General features: G+C 42.1%; 1 protein-coding gene across 1 annotated transcript; it reads right to left on the minus strand.

The window, feature by feature from the left end:
- Positions 1 to 6,050: 6,050 nt before the first annotated feature.
- On the minus strand, positions 6,051 to 6,620 carry LOC147420420 (uncharacterized). The gene has a single exon (XM_086504530.1). It carries the CDS (start codon positions 6,618 to 6,620, stop codon positions 6,051 to 6,053), a length of 570 nt encoding a protein of 189 aa, XP_086360656.1.
- Between the last annotated feature and the right edge of the window lie 7,608 nt (positions 6,621 to 14,228).

A 14,228-nucleotide genomic window follows, 5' to 3' on the forward strand; every position in this document is an offset into this window, starting at 1 on the left:
CTAACCTATAAGCTAATCTAACCTAACCTATAAGTTAACCTAACCTAATTAACGTATAACCTAACCTAACCTAGTCTATAATCTAACCCATAAACTAACTTAACTTAACCTATAACCTAAACCTAATCTAACCTAACCAAACCAAACCTAACGTATGACCTATAACTTAACATATAACCTATACCCTAACCTAATTTATAACCTAAACTACACCTTACCGAAACCAATAACCTAAACCTCATCAATCGCATGATGATGATGAGATGGTAACGTAATTTCAAAACACAATTTGTTCGAAACATAATGTTTCCATAGCATAATTTTGAAACAAATTTTCTTCAAAGCATACAAATTTTTTCCGTAGAATAATTTCAAATCAAAATTACCCCAAACCATAATTTCAGACAATTTTTTTTCAAAGCATAATTTTTTAAATAAAATTGCATAAAAATTTAAGCATTGAAATCCTTTGAGCTGATTTGTGTATACGTGTGTGTGTGTGTCTGTGTGTGTGTGTGTGTTGAGTGGGCAGATAGATAGTCTCTCTCCTCTCACTCCAATGGTGTGTTCCCTGTCTCAGTCAGGTGGATTTTGTAAGCCGAGTGGTGTCCCATAGTGTGTGCGTGTGTGTGTATTATCCCAAGAGTGTGTGTCAGGTGATTATAGAGGCGTTGTGAGTATTTCCATCCAGCTCACATCGCTAGCTATAACCTAACCAATAATCAATACAATCTTGCATGGTGAATGGTGTGTATTCTAATCCAACCATTGTTGTCAAGGTGTTATCTTAAATAGATCTTCCTTTGATGAAATCTTCTTTGCGAGGAGTGATACCCTTCTCCATAGTGGGATAGAGTCTTTGGGATATTGAGTAATTGGCAAGAATTTTGTAAGCTATTTACATCATGGTTATGGGCCACCAATGTTTCAGTTGGAAGCATCAGATTTTTTTAAAACCAAACCTATAACATAAACATTAGTTAACTTAAACTATAACCTAACCTAGCTTTTTATGTACAACTTATAACCTAACCTAATTAACCTAACATATAACCTAACATGTTGCCTAAACCTGACCTATAACCTAACCTAGTCAATAACTTATAACCTAACCTATAACGTAGAATCTAACCTATAAGCCAATCTAACCTAACCTATAAGTTTACCTAACCTAATTAACCTATAAAATAACCTAACCTAGTCTATAATCTAACCCATAAACTAACTTAACTTAACCTATAACCTAAACCCAATTTAACCTAACCTAACCTAACCTAACGTATGACCTATAACTTAACATATAACCTATACCCTAACCTATCCTATAACCAAAACTACACCTTACCGAAACCTATAACCTAAACCTCATCAATCCCATGATGATGATGAGATGGTAGCGTAATTTCAAAACTAAATTTCTTCAAAACATAATTTCAAAACAAAATTTTTTCCATAGCATAATTTTGAAACAAATTTTATTCAAAGCATTTTCAAACAAATTTTTTTTAACGTAGCATAATTTCAAATCAAAATTACCCCAAACCATAATTTCAAAACAATTTGTTTTCAAAGCATAATTTCTAAACAAAATTGCATGAAAATTTAGGCATTGAAATCCTAATTAATCAAATTTTATTCTGTCATTATACAATATAATTTTAAAGTAATTGAATATGCATAAAACTTTTGAGCACTCGCACGTGGCCTTTTTGAGCAAGAAAGGGTCTTGTAAACGTCTTCAAACTGCAAAAACGCATGCACACACACACACACACACACACACACACACACACACTATATTAAACTCCAAACCATAAACCTACAAGAAAACATCAAAAGAATCTCAGCTTCATTAGGAAGAGGATGGGGTATAGGAGGGCCTCTTTATTTTCCATGAGCATATAGAAGTGATTTACATTTTGACAAATAGGTGTATGCCATGTGTGCTATAATGGTGGGTGTGTAAGAGATGTGTAAGAGTGGTCAAAGGATTCACTTTTCCCAGGTGATTTGTGTATACACGTGTGTGTAGGTGTGTTGAGTGGGCAGATGGATAGTCTCTCTCCTCTCACTCCATCGGTGTGGTCCCTGTCTCAGCCAGATGGATTTTGTAAGCCGAGTGGTGCCCTATAGTGTGTGTGTGTATTATCCCAAGAGTGTGTGTTAGGTGATTATAGAGGCGTTGTGTGTGTGTTTCCATACCACCCACATTGCTAACTATAGCCTAACCTATAACCGATACAATCTTGCATGGTGAATGGTGTGTATTCTAATCCAACCATTGCTGTCAAGGCGTTATCTTAAATAGATCTTCCTTTGATAAAATCTTGTTAGGGAGGAGTGATACCCTTATCCATAGTGGGATAGATTCTTTGGAAAATTGACTAGGCAATAAATTTGTAAGCTATTTACATCATGGTTATGGGCCGCCAATGTTTCAGTTGGAAGCATCATATTTTTTTCCAACCAAACCTATAATCTAATTATTAGTTAGCATTAACTATAACCTAACCTAGTATTTGATGCACAACTGATAACCTAACCTATAACCTAACATGTTGCCTAAACCTTACCTATAACCTAACCTAGTATATAACTTAAAACCCAACCTAACCTAGAACCTAACCTATAAGCTAATCTAACCTAGCCTATAAGTTTACCTAACCTAATTAACCTATAAACTAACCTAAGCTAGTTTATAATCTAACCCATAAACTAACTTAACTTAACCTATAACCTAACCTATTCTAACCTAACGTATGCCCTATAACTGAACATATAACCTAGACCCTAACCTATACTATAACCAAAACTACACCTTACCGAAACCTATAACCTAAACCTCATCAATCGCATGATGATGATGAGATGGTAGCGTAATTTGAAAACAAAACTTCTTCAAACCAAAATTTTTCCATAGCATAATTTTGAAAGAAATATTCTTCAAAGCATACAAAACTTTTCCGTAGCATAATTTCAAATCAAAATTACCCCAAACCATATTTTCAAAACAATTTTTTCAAAGCATAATTTCTAAACAAAATTGCATGAAAATTTAAGCATAGAAATCCTAATTAAAGAAATTTTATTTTGTCAATATAAAATATAATTTTAAAGTAATTTAATATGCATAAAACTTTTGAGCACTCGCAGGCAGCCTTTTTGAGCAAAAAAGGGTCTTGTAAACGTCTTGAAACCTGCAAACACACACACACACACACACACACACACACACACACACACACTTACTTTATGTTAAACACTAAACCATAAACCTACAAGCAAACTTGAAAAGAATCTCAGCTTCATTAGGAAGAGGATGGGGTATAGGAGGGCCTTTTTATTTGCCATGAGCGTATGGAAGTGATTAACATTTTGACAAATAGGTATATGCCATGTGTGCTAGAATGGTGGGTGTGTAAGAGATGTGTAAGAGTGGTCAAAGGATGCACTTTCCCCCCCAAAAAGGAGGTGGATAATTTTATGATTTTTGGCCTTCCATAACTCCCACATATGATCTTCGATTTGAGCAAAGAAGATAGATCTACAATCTACGCATTGTGCTCTTTCCATAGATATGCTAGATGATATGGTTTTACCTGCTATATTTTTAATTCCATTTTGGGGGGGAAATTTGAATTCAAATAAACTAGCTGTTTGGCCTGTTTGAATTCCAAAGTTGTCCTTTCGTTACTTTCTTAATACTAAAGGTTTGACTTCTTTAAACTGCCAAATAAAGAGGCCCTCATAGACCCCATTCTATTCCTAATGGATACGAAGGAGTAGTCAACAAGCAACATTCTCACCTCCGGCAAGTTGTTGGGCACGAGATCTGCAGTAGGTGAGGAGGACGAGACCAAGAGAAAAGGCACACAAATTAGAGAAATGCTCAGCAAAAGACCTGCGTTTCGGTTTTTGCAGGTTCTGTCAGTACAGACGCTCTTGCAGGCGCAAGATTAAACATCGGAATACATATCTATATAAGCGTCAAAAAAATCATTGATACAAGCGTGAAAAATTTGAAGATGAAAATGTTTAAAGTGTTCATCTCCCTCCATACTTATCTGCACAAATACCGACGCCCGCCATTGTCACCCATAATTTGGCGTCAAAATTTAAGTGACCTCTTGTAGTATAATGTCATAAAATCTAATATCTACGTATCTTATGATTTTCTCATATTGAACTAAGCATTTAATGTGGGAAAATGAAAGGGAACAAGAGTTAGAATATAGATATGTGGTTTTAGATCTATCTCAACACGAAACCAAAAGGGAGAGAAGGCTACCTGTCATTAAGGGTCCAAAAGACAGATGGTCTATCAAAGAGAAATGACCAGATAATGGAGATTAAAAGACCTCCAAAGGTTAGTGTTAAAAGTCCTTAGACCTATGACCTTTAGGTACTTTAAACCTGAGGCAGGCTAGGTATGTGCTTGAGGTGCTTGCCTTGCTTGGGTTGACTAAGGTGCTTGAGGTGCTTCTCCTGCTTGATGACTAAGGTGCTTGAGGTGTTCAATGTCAAGCATGACTCCTACAAAGGTGGGGGCGATCCCTAAAGGTAGGGACATGAGAGAGAACACACACACACACTCAAGGCAAGCCCGAGACTTAAGAGGCAAGAAGGACACATGTCAAGCAGCTACCCATGTTGTACTCTTGGTGTGCATGAATCCTATTGGATGGTCTTTAGGGAGGTCCAATGAGAATTTACATGCATTTTATTAATTACTAAGCTCTCTCTCTCAAAAGGTAAAAGAAGGAAACATGTCCAAATGCTATCTCTATTGCCTGAAATGATCATAGCCTGTGATTGGCCAGGCTTGGCAAGGGCCAATAGTGATCAAGCATGAGTAAAGAGACAGAGGGGTCTACCTAGGCAAGGAGGGGACTCATTTTGGGTTATTCTCACATGACACTCACACTCTCCCTCATTGTGTTGAGCAAGAATTACTCCATCTCCTTCTCCAAGTTTGAAACGTAGAGAGCCTACACCAACACCTCTTGGCTATGGGATGCAAATCTAACCAAGAGTCAAGCTTCAATGGCATGCTCATCTTCTCTACCATCTATATTACTATGCTAAGCTAAGCTCCAAGAGTAATCTATCGTGAGGAAACTACTTCTTTCTCGTATGGTACTTCTTTTTCCTCTTTCCATCGCTCACTCCCTGCTAGCTCTCTCCACCTTTGAAGTTGTTTGAGGTCTTGTTTTTTTTTTTGCAAGGTAGTACTGGCATAAATTTTGTGCATGAAGTTTACCATCTTCATGCATCAACAAGCTCTCAAGGAGCACAAAGATGTATTGTATCAAGTCTCTCTTTAAGGGAGAATCTATAATACAAAAGCCTTTTGGAGGGGGGAATCGGCTTCAAGTAAATCTCGTCTTCAACTATTGTTAATTTCTCTAATTTTCTCTCTCTCTCTCTCTCTCTCTCTCTCTCTCTCTCTCTCTCTCTCTTTTACAAGTATTGTTCATGCCAGGTGTAATGTTCATTTTTCTACCTTTAATCCACTGCTCTCCTTATGCTCTTTAAGAATTCTCTTAAGGAAATGCTCACTATTGTTAATTTAATTTCGATACAATCAATGTTATAGCCATATTATGTTACAGAGTGGGGCTATTATCATATTTTAGTGTATTAAATATGATCAATTGGACAAGTGGTGGCATTTATCCTCGTTTTTTAATTCTTTCCAATTCTAATGTGGATGTGCGAGTTTTGTGCACCTTATGGATATTCAAAGCTTTGGGTTTGTGAGAGTCTATAATTGAGATACAATGAAGAAAAGTTTAGATTTCAAAGCCTCAAATTGTGTGGGAACACTACACTGAATAGATGGTACTTTCTTTTCAGATGAAAACTAGCTTGAGAGGGTTTAGGGTTATTATATTAGGGTTGTTCAACCGTTAGCTCTTTGTATATTATATGAACACAAAATGGTACAGTTGATGGGTGAGCTGATGGATGGCAGTGCATATTAAAGGCTGGGTGAGTTAAGCTTCTACGGCCGGCGCAAAGGGTGATATTAGGAAGCTGTCATCTGTCATCTAGAGGAAGAAGAGCTGGTGGTGGTAAAGTGCAAGGGTGGCAGTGGAGTTGAGGAAGGTGACGATGCCGTAGCCGCGAGCGCCTCGAAAGTTTCCGGTGCCGCCAACAATGGCGATGTCGTTAGTGCCAGCGTTGATGAGGCCTTGCAGGCTGATGGTGCCATTGAGCGAGCCATCATCGAAGGCGAGGACCTCCACTTCGACGCCGTGGAAGTCGGCGGTGGAGCTGGCGTGGACGGTATAACCACGCATGGAGCCGAGGAGCGTGGAGGCTGGGTCAGCGCCGTGCGTGACATTGAACCCGAAGAGCTGTGTCTGGCCGACGGTGCCCGTGGAGCCGGTGGGGTCAATGGGAGCGATGAGGGTGTCCATGTCAGGGGGGGCCAGCCCCACTTGGACATAGTACTCCAGGGGCCTGGACTGCACGAGGCTCCAGGATGCCGCCCGTCCTGCGTGGGCTGCTGGCATCACGAGTATTAACAACATGAGGGCAACGTTTAGGGCGACCTGGATTGTCTGCTGCCTCTTCAACAACAACGCATGAGCTGACCCTTGAGAGTGATTATGCATGATGGCGTCGATTTGTATGTGTGTGTGTGCGGGCTGACGTGGGCGTGGCAGGTGCGTGTGCGAGCCACAGAGAAAGGGAGAGATGATCAGTTGAGAGAGAGAGAGTCTTATGACAGAGTTCGATAGTGGGGGGGAGGGATGGAGAGATCTGTACACTTGCTGCTTGATAAGAGTATTGGTGCTGGTGCAGCTATGTATATAATAGCGCCTGCCCTGCCGGATGTTGACGTTGTATATCAGCAGCCATCATCTATCATCAGATGAGCGATGACCCGGCGCCACACGTGCGCAATTGAAACAGTAGACACGTGCGCAATGAACTTGACGTTGCATGAGGTCGTAGATGAGCATGCATGCAGCGGGTTTCCTGCAGGCTGCGATGCTCTCTTGCCCCCATTGATAGCTAGCTATTCCAAACCAAACAAAAGCCTACTGGAATATAGGGCCAGGCCAGGACTTGGAGTTTTTTTCCTTAGACACAAAGATGCTCAATTATTGGGTTTTTCATAGGCTCTAGTAGAGAAACCATTCAAATCTCAATGATAGATTCTTTGCACTCAAGCTCAATGATGCACAAAGATTCTTTCTAGACACAAAGATGCTCGATTATTGGGTTTTTGATGGGCTCTAGTAGAGAAACTAGTCTTCCTTGGTGGGCCTTGCTATATAACATCTATAGAATATAACATGACACATTCAAATTGACATTCATTTCGAGTTTTGTAATGTCAGTTTGATTCATCTAAAATACATGCACCCAAGGTACACTTGATCTCATCTAGGAAGTCTGGTTTTATTTCAGAAATAATGGTCAAGAACATAAGCAATTTAAGGTCCGTTGCATGTCTTACCAAGCATGACATCTTGTATAAACTTGCAAGTAGCCTCTGGATCGAGCTTGTGAATATATGGCATTTGTTACAAAGCTCCCATGCGTGACTACAAACTGGGAATAGTTGGGCAAGGTCATTGTGCAAGAGAACACATTTGTTGTTGAAGGGATCTGCCAATGTCCTACTTTCTATGTTGACATTTGGTCTTACGATAGGTAAAAATTCGTTTGGATTAACACGGATAGCTCGTCTATAATTATAATATCTGCCTCTTTTATGTCCAAATATCACTCATCGGTCTCATGAATAGAGAGGGGATACTATCGATTCAAGACTGGTATCTTGAACTAGTAATGGATTGTAGACGCAATGCTGCTAAGTCTTGTTGTTGCCGCTCCGATGGAAAAGCACCCAACGATAATACACAAGTGAGAGCAGCAGTAGTGTCTATTTCATTTTTTGTCGACCTCGTTAATCCCTATATACGTGAGGTATGCCGTCGTGCAGGAGGGACATATTTTTAGATTGTGAGCAAAGATGTCACATTGCATGCTCCAACCTTTATACAATGCACTAATTTCAGACCATGGCCTAGCATATAGACGATAAGTTAGTTCAAGTTGTCTGCAGTTTGCTCCCTAGCTTATTGACGCTTGGACTGTAATCTTGTAGGTCTTGACAACTTCATACTGACACCTAGTACTGGGAAACGAGGACATATATAGTATGGAATCAATAATTTAGACACCTAGTATAATATCAACTATTTAGAGCTAAAGTAAGGATGCACAAGGTCAATTCACTACTTTGATACACCACATGCATTCACTACTTGTGTATTCACTATTGTAATACTTCACATGCATTGGCTAGCAAAGAGTTGTGTGTCTTGGATGGCCCGCAATAACGTGGAGATAATTTGGATGTGGGTCCAGTCTTTAGACTTTCTGAATGCTCTGGCACACAACAAAATACCTCTTCACCTTCCGTGAAGGTAACTTGCCGACGTTTCTCATTAGCATACTTCTTATACCGATCCTGTGCTTGTCGAACATTTTGACGAGCAAGTCTCAGCATTTCCATATGATCTTGGAGAAACTCCTTGACCTGTTGGAGCTTCTCAGTTGCCAACCCCACCGTCACTGGTGATCTAGGTTGAAAACCATACATAAGCATGAATGGACTAAAACGAGTTGTAACATGCTTAACACTATTATATGCAAACTCAAGAATAGGAAGATAATCTTCCCAATCTGATTGCTTCTTGCCAACGTATGCTCGTAGCATATCCTCTAGCACTTGGTTGACTTGTTCCGTCTGACCATCTGTTTCAGGGTGATCAGCCGTACTTAAATTAAGTTGTGTACCCAATCGTTTAAAAACAACCCTCCAAAAATGACTGTTAAACTCGGGATCACGATCACTCACAATGTTACTTGGCAATCCATACAACCGGTAAAGATTGTCCACAAATAACTTATCTAATTCTGGAGTCTTAATGGTTGACTTGGTTGGAATAAACTGACAAAGTTTAGTCAACCGGTCTACGACCACCCATACCGAGTCATGTCCTCGAATAGTGGTTGGTAAACCCACAATAAAATCCATGGAGATACTTTCCCATTTACCATTGGGAATCTCTAAAGGATGTAAGAGTCCTCCTGCTTTCAGGCACTCTGCTTTATTAACTTGACATTTTTGACAATGCAAGACATAGTCTTGAACATACCCATGTAAACCTGGCCAGTAAAACTGTCGTCTTACGAGTGCATAAGTTTTCTTAATTCCCGGGTGCCCTGCACTTGGACTATCGTGACATTCATAAAGAATTTGGCACCAAATGTCCGCGTCCGTCGGTACACACACTCTCCCCTTGTGGAGTAGGTACCCATCATCTATGGAAATATTTTTCCATCTCTGCAGTTCATCACTCGAAAGAGGAGAACTGGGTGTGGAGGAAACAAAACCACTACCAACATTGGAGTGAGAAGGATCCCTCTTTCTAACAGAGCTCCACAACTTGGAGTATGCCGTATCATGCTCGCACTTACCTTTGAGAGATTCCAAAAACTCACTCCACAATTCCGTGAAAGGAGAGAGTTGATCTCTGGCATTCGGCTGAGAGCATCAGCCACTACATTGTACTGCCCTTTGCGATATCGTAGCTTGGCGTCCTACTCCTGAAGAATCTCAGCCCACCTGGCCTTGCGACCCTTCAAATCACTTTGTTGTGTAAACCACTTGATACTGTCATGGTCAAACACAATCTCGAACTGTGCACTATACAAATAATGTCGCCATGTCTTTAAAGCAGACACGATTGCATAGAGATCGCGTTCGTAAGCAGAGTAATTCTGTTGTGCTGAATCCAGCTTCTTGCTTTCAAATGCAATTGGCCTTCCCTCCTACAGAAGGACTGCTCCAATCGCACGATTACTAGCATCCGTTTTCAAAACGAATGGCTTTAAGGGATCCACAATAGCCAAAACCGGAGCTGTGGCTAATGTGTCCTTAAGTTTGTCAAAACTTTGCTGTTGTTCTAATCCCCAATGAAAGGCCTTGCCCTTGGCTTTCAGTTGATCTGTCATGGGAACAACAATATGGGCATAGTTTTTAACTAATCGACGATAAAAACCTGCAAAGCCTAAAAAAATCTGGAGCTCTTCCAAATTTTTGGGAGAGGGCCACCTCCGAATGGCATCCACCTTGGATTGATCCACGTGTAACCCTGCAGCCGAAATAACATGCCCCAAGTAGTGAATTTCCTCCTTGAGGAAATCACATTTGGATTCCTTGGCATATAACTGATTTTGGCGTAACAAATGAAACACTTGTTTCAAATGTACTAAGTGCCCTTCCTCGGATGCACTATATACAAGAATGTCATCGAGGAAAACGATAACAAACTTTTCCAAGTATGGTCTCAAGACACTATCCATGAGTGTCATGAACGTAGCTGGAGCATTGGTTAGCCCAAAGGGCATTACCAAAAACTCATAATGTCCAAACCTTGTTCGGAACGCTGTTTTGGGTATATCTGCAAGCCTGATGCGTACTTGATGATACCCAGATCTTAAATCAATCTTTGAAAATATACGAGCGTGGGTGAGCTTATCAAACAACTCATCTACTCGTGGCAATGGGTACTTGTTCTTAACAGTAACAACATTTAATCCACGGTAATCAACGCACATGCGCATAGTACCGTCCTTTGTCTTCACTAAGAAAATGGGAGAGGCCCATGGTGAAGAACTTGGTTGAATAAACCCTCTACTGAGATAGTCAGCAAGCTGTCGTTCCACCTCAGCCTCCGAATGACTCATTCGGTAAGGCGGTTTACTCACTGGCTTACTGCCTGTAACCACGTCTATGCCATGTTGCACAGAACGTGTTGGCGGTAGCCCTGGTGGCAAATCATCTGGGAACACATCCTTGAATTCCCTTAAAAGTTCCTTCAATTCATTAGCAACATTTGCTTGCTTTGAATTAGTAGACATAGCTGGAAGAGGAGAGAGAGAAGAATGCAGCGTTGAGGAAGTTTCATTCAAAACTTTAGCATCATTAAAAACATCATCCACATTGGAAATAAAATGGCACAGTGAGTAACACAAAAAAGTTATTCTATTGCATCATCAGAAGCGAGCTTCATAAGCTCAGCTGTACAAATAAGTGGTGAGGAAGGTACATCCTTCTCCCCCAACAACAGCACGTGCACACCATTGGATTCGAACATTAGACTATTATGCTCATAGCTACGTCTAAGGGATGATCCTAAACTATGCAACCATTCACGACTAAGAACCACATCCGCCCTCTCCATATTCATGACTTGGAAATCCAAAGAGGTACGGTATCCTTGAATTTCCAGAGGTACATCTTTAACCTGAGTTTCCCATATCTCAGCATCATGGCCGTTAGTCATTGCTACCTTGTAGCGATGGAAACTCGGGGTTTGGGGAAATTTGAGTCGTTTCACCAATTTATAATTGATGAAATTGTGCGACGCACCATCGTCTACCAAGATCCGCACCCTGTGCCCTTGGATAGAGCCATGCATACGCACCAACTCATGTGGTCCGAAAGTCTGCTGCCACATGGAGGCCGTGATACAGCACTCATGCACCGCCTCGGTGTGTGTTACTTCCACATTAGCAAACTGGGAAGAGAATTCAAGAGGTAAAAGCTACACCATGTGTAATGCTTTTTCCTTCCCCTTGTCTTGAGCAGCAGATTTCCCCTTGGGACAATCCTTTTTGCTATGTCCAGTTCCCAAACATTTAAAGCACAAATTTTCTTTTTTGGCTTTCTCAAACTCTTCCGTTGAGAGAGGACCCCTAGACCCCTTGGGCTTTTTGGAGGTCTCTGATGCAGTAGAGACATTTTTTCTTTTACGATGCACATGCTGTGGACGTGTGGAAACAGGTGTAGTGCCATGCACATGCGAACTATGCAATGCTCGATCGTCGGGATCATCATGGATGTGAGCTTGCACTATTGCGTCCTCGAGTGTTTGTGGATCCTAGGTTTTAACGTGCTTCTTAAGCTCGGGAGTTAACCCACGGATGAACCCACGCACCTACTGAAAGGTATCCATCCCTTCCAGTTTGAGGATCACATCCCGATAATGGGAAATATATTCCAATAATGTTTTATGCTGGCGCATAGAACATTCGTCCCAGGCGGTCCAATTTCTATCCTTCTCATTGGTAGGTAGAAATTCCTTCCCAAAGACAGTCTCAAAAGATGCCCAAGTCTGTGGTAGCATGCCCTTCTCCTTGAGAGACATCCACCATTTGTAGGCCTTGCCGTCCAAAGTCAGACTTGTCTGCAAGGCCTAGGCTGCATCTGGGGTACGTCTAAGGGCATGAATACCATCCCAGTTACTGTGAAAAATATTCACGGTGTCCTTGTTTCGCTCACGCTCTTCTCCCCGAAAAATTGGTGGCTTTGTATTTTTCAACAAATCGTCCACCTCTTTTTGGGTCAGAGAGTGCAGCGGTCCCGGAGGAGGGCCTTGCCCAACAGCCGGCCCTTGGCCTGGTGTGGAGCCGTGCTCCTGAATTGGCTGACTAGCAGGGCCCGTGGCCTGCTGCCTCATATGCAACTTAATCAAATCGGATAATTCTGTGATTGTGCAAAATTCGTTTCAAGCACAGTCATGCGTGTTTGCAATGCACAGAGATCTTGCATGTCCAGCAACTCATACGCATCGTCTGTTGCCATTGGGACACGATTACTCTCCGTGAGAGGAACCATCCGCGTGGCATTGGCAAACAAAACGGGTGCGGACTGCTCGAAATCAAATGCAGGATGCATATCTATGTCCGAATCCATGTTGTGGACGTACTGTGCGAGAAAAGAAAGAAGAATACCTGAATTCCAACGAGCTCATAGCCGTATGCGATAAGGAACCGTATAATTACGCCTTTGAGAAGAAAGAACGCCGACTTCGAAAGCGAAGTTCAAACCAAGACCACTACCAGCTTGACAACAACGAGCAAAACTGCAGTGGATGATTCACTCGAAAGCACGAAGAAAATTCGAGTTGCCAATAGTCTGGTTTGCGGCGTATGAAATACACCAAATAAACTTGAAAGTTGCCGACAATTTGGGCAGTCGATGAGGAAGTTGAAAACACAAATCAATGTATAGTCACTGCCGAGGTGGCTTGCATCGTATGCAACCACCAAATCGGTTGAAGCTTGGTGAGCAATTTGCAGTTTGTCGAAGCTTCAAAAAACTGTTTGGAGCAAGTTCGAACTTCAGAATTTTTTGCAATTAACAGAACTTAGAGGTGATGATGCCCATCGTATCGGAGAGGGACACCGGAGAGAAAAAACAAAGAAGCTGCACGGGCCTCGGCTCCCTTAAGGTCCAATAGGGTTGTCCGAGTGGGAACGGGCAACCCTTAGGGGATTTTTTTAAAATATGTCGACCTCTGTTCTGCAGCGCAGTTCGGCCCCCTGCGTGAGGGAAAAGGTCACCCTAGCTCGCAATGTGGGCCGAGTTGGGGCCTGCTGCAGGGTCGGAGTGGACCTCCTCGCCAAGGCGCTCCCAACGAGCCCAAGCTTGAGCGTTTTGGAGCCCGTCGACCCACAGCTTCATCCCCGGCTTAGAGCTTCTACACACGTTGCGGCCTCGTCCCTCTTCCTCCTCCACTTTGAGGTTGCATGCAACATGCAGCCAAGCAGAAAACGTGCCCAAGTTCTATGTTTAGCTCTGATACCAGTGTAAACACCAAGGGACTGCCATCCCTGGTCCATCCACCCAACCTCCCTTTAATAGGCTCCTAGCCCCTTTCGGACCCCTTCCCACTGGCAGCCGGCACTTGTTGGCCGAGTCCTTGACCCCTTGGTTTGGCCCTTGGCCTGACAGAAGCCGTGCCCTGCTTGTAGCGTTAATGTGTTGCGACAAGTAAACACATGCGCATGGGAAATTGGATACAGATAACAAACCTTGTAGTGTTGCTGAGATGGAATCGCGCTCGTGCAATTAGAACGTGCAGTGTTGTGAATATCTGTCCTCCCTGCCATACACAAAACATGAAGATGTAAATCTATGTTCCATGTCCTCTGATCAGTACTACCTTGTCTCTGTGTGTGCGCGCGCGTGCGTGCCTCGTGCGCACGTGCACGTGTGTGTGTTGTCAGTTGCTTTGATCAACAATTATGTCTTCTTGCCTCCTTGTTGACTAGCACACGTTACGTATCGTGCTTCCTAACTGCACATGATATGGGCATCTTGAGGTCCGAATCCCCATAGCGAAAGGCACTAT

The sequence above is a fragment of the Adiantum capillus-veneris genome, chromosome 28 (genome assembly GCF_014529385.1).
Source record: "Adiantum capillus-veneris isolate H3 chromosome 28, ASM1452938v2, whole genome shotgun sequence".
NCBI classification, from domain to species: domain Eukaryota; kingdom Viridiplantae; phylum Streptophyta; class Polypodiopsida; order Polypodiales; family Pteridaceae; genus Adiantum; species Adiantum capillus-veneris.

Coding starts and splice junctions, on each gene's coding strand:
- LOC147420420 (XM_086504530.1), bottom strand. CDS start 6,620: ATGCATAATCACTCTCAAGGGTCAGCTCATGCGTTGTTGTTGAAGAGG.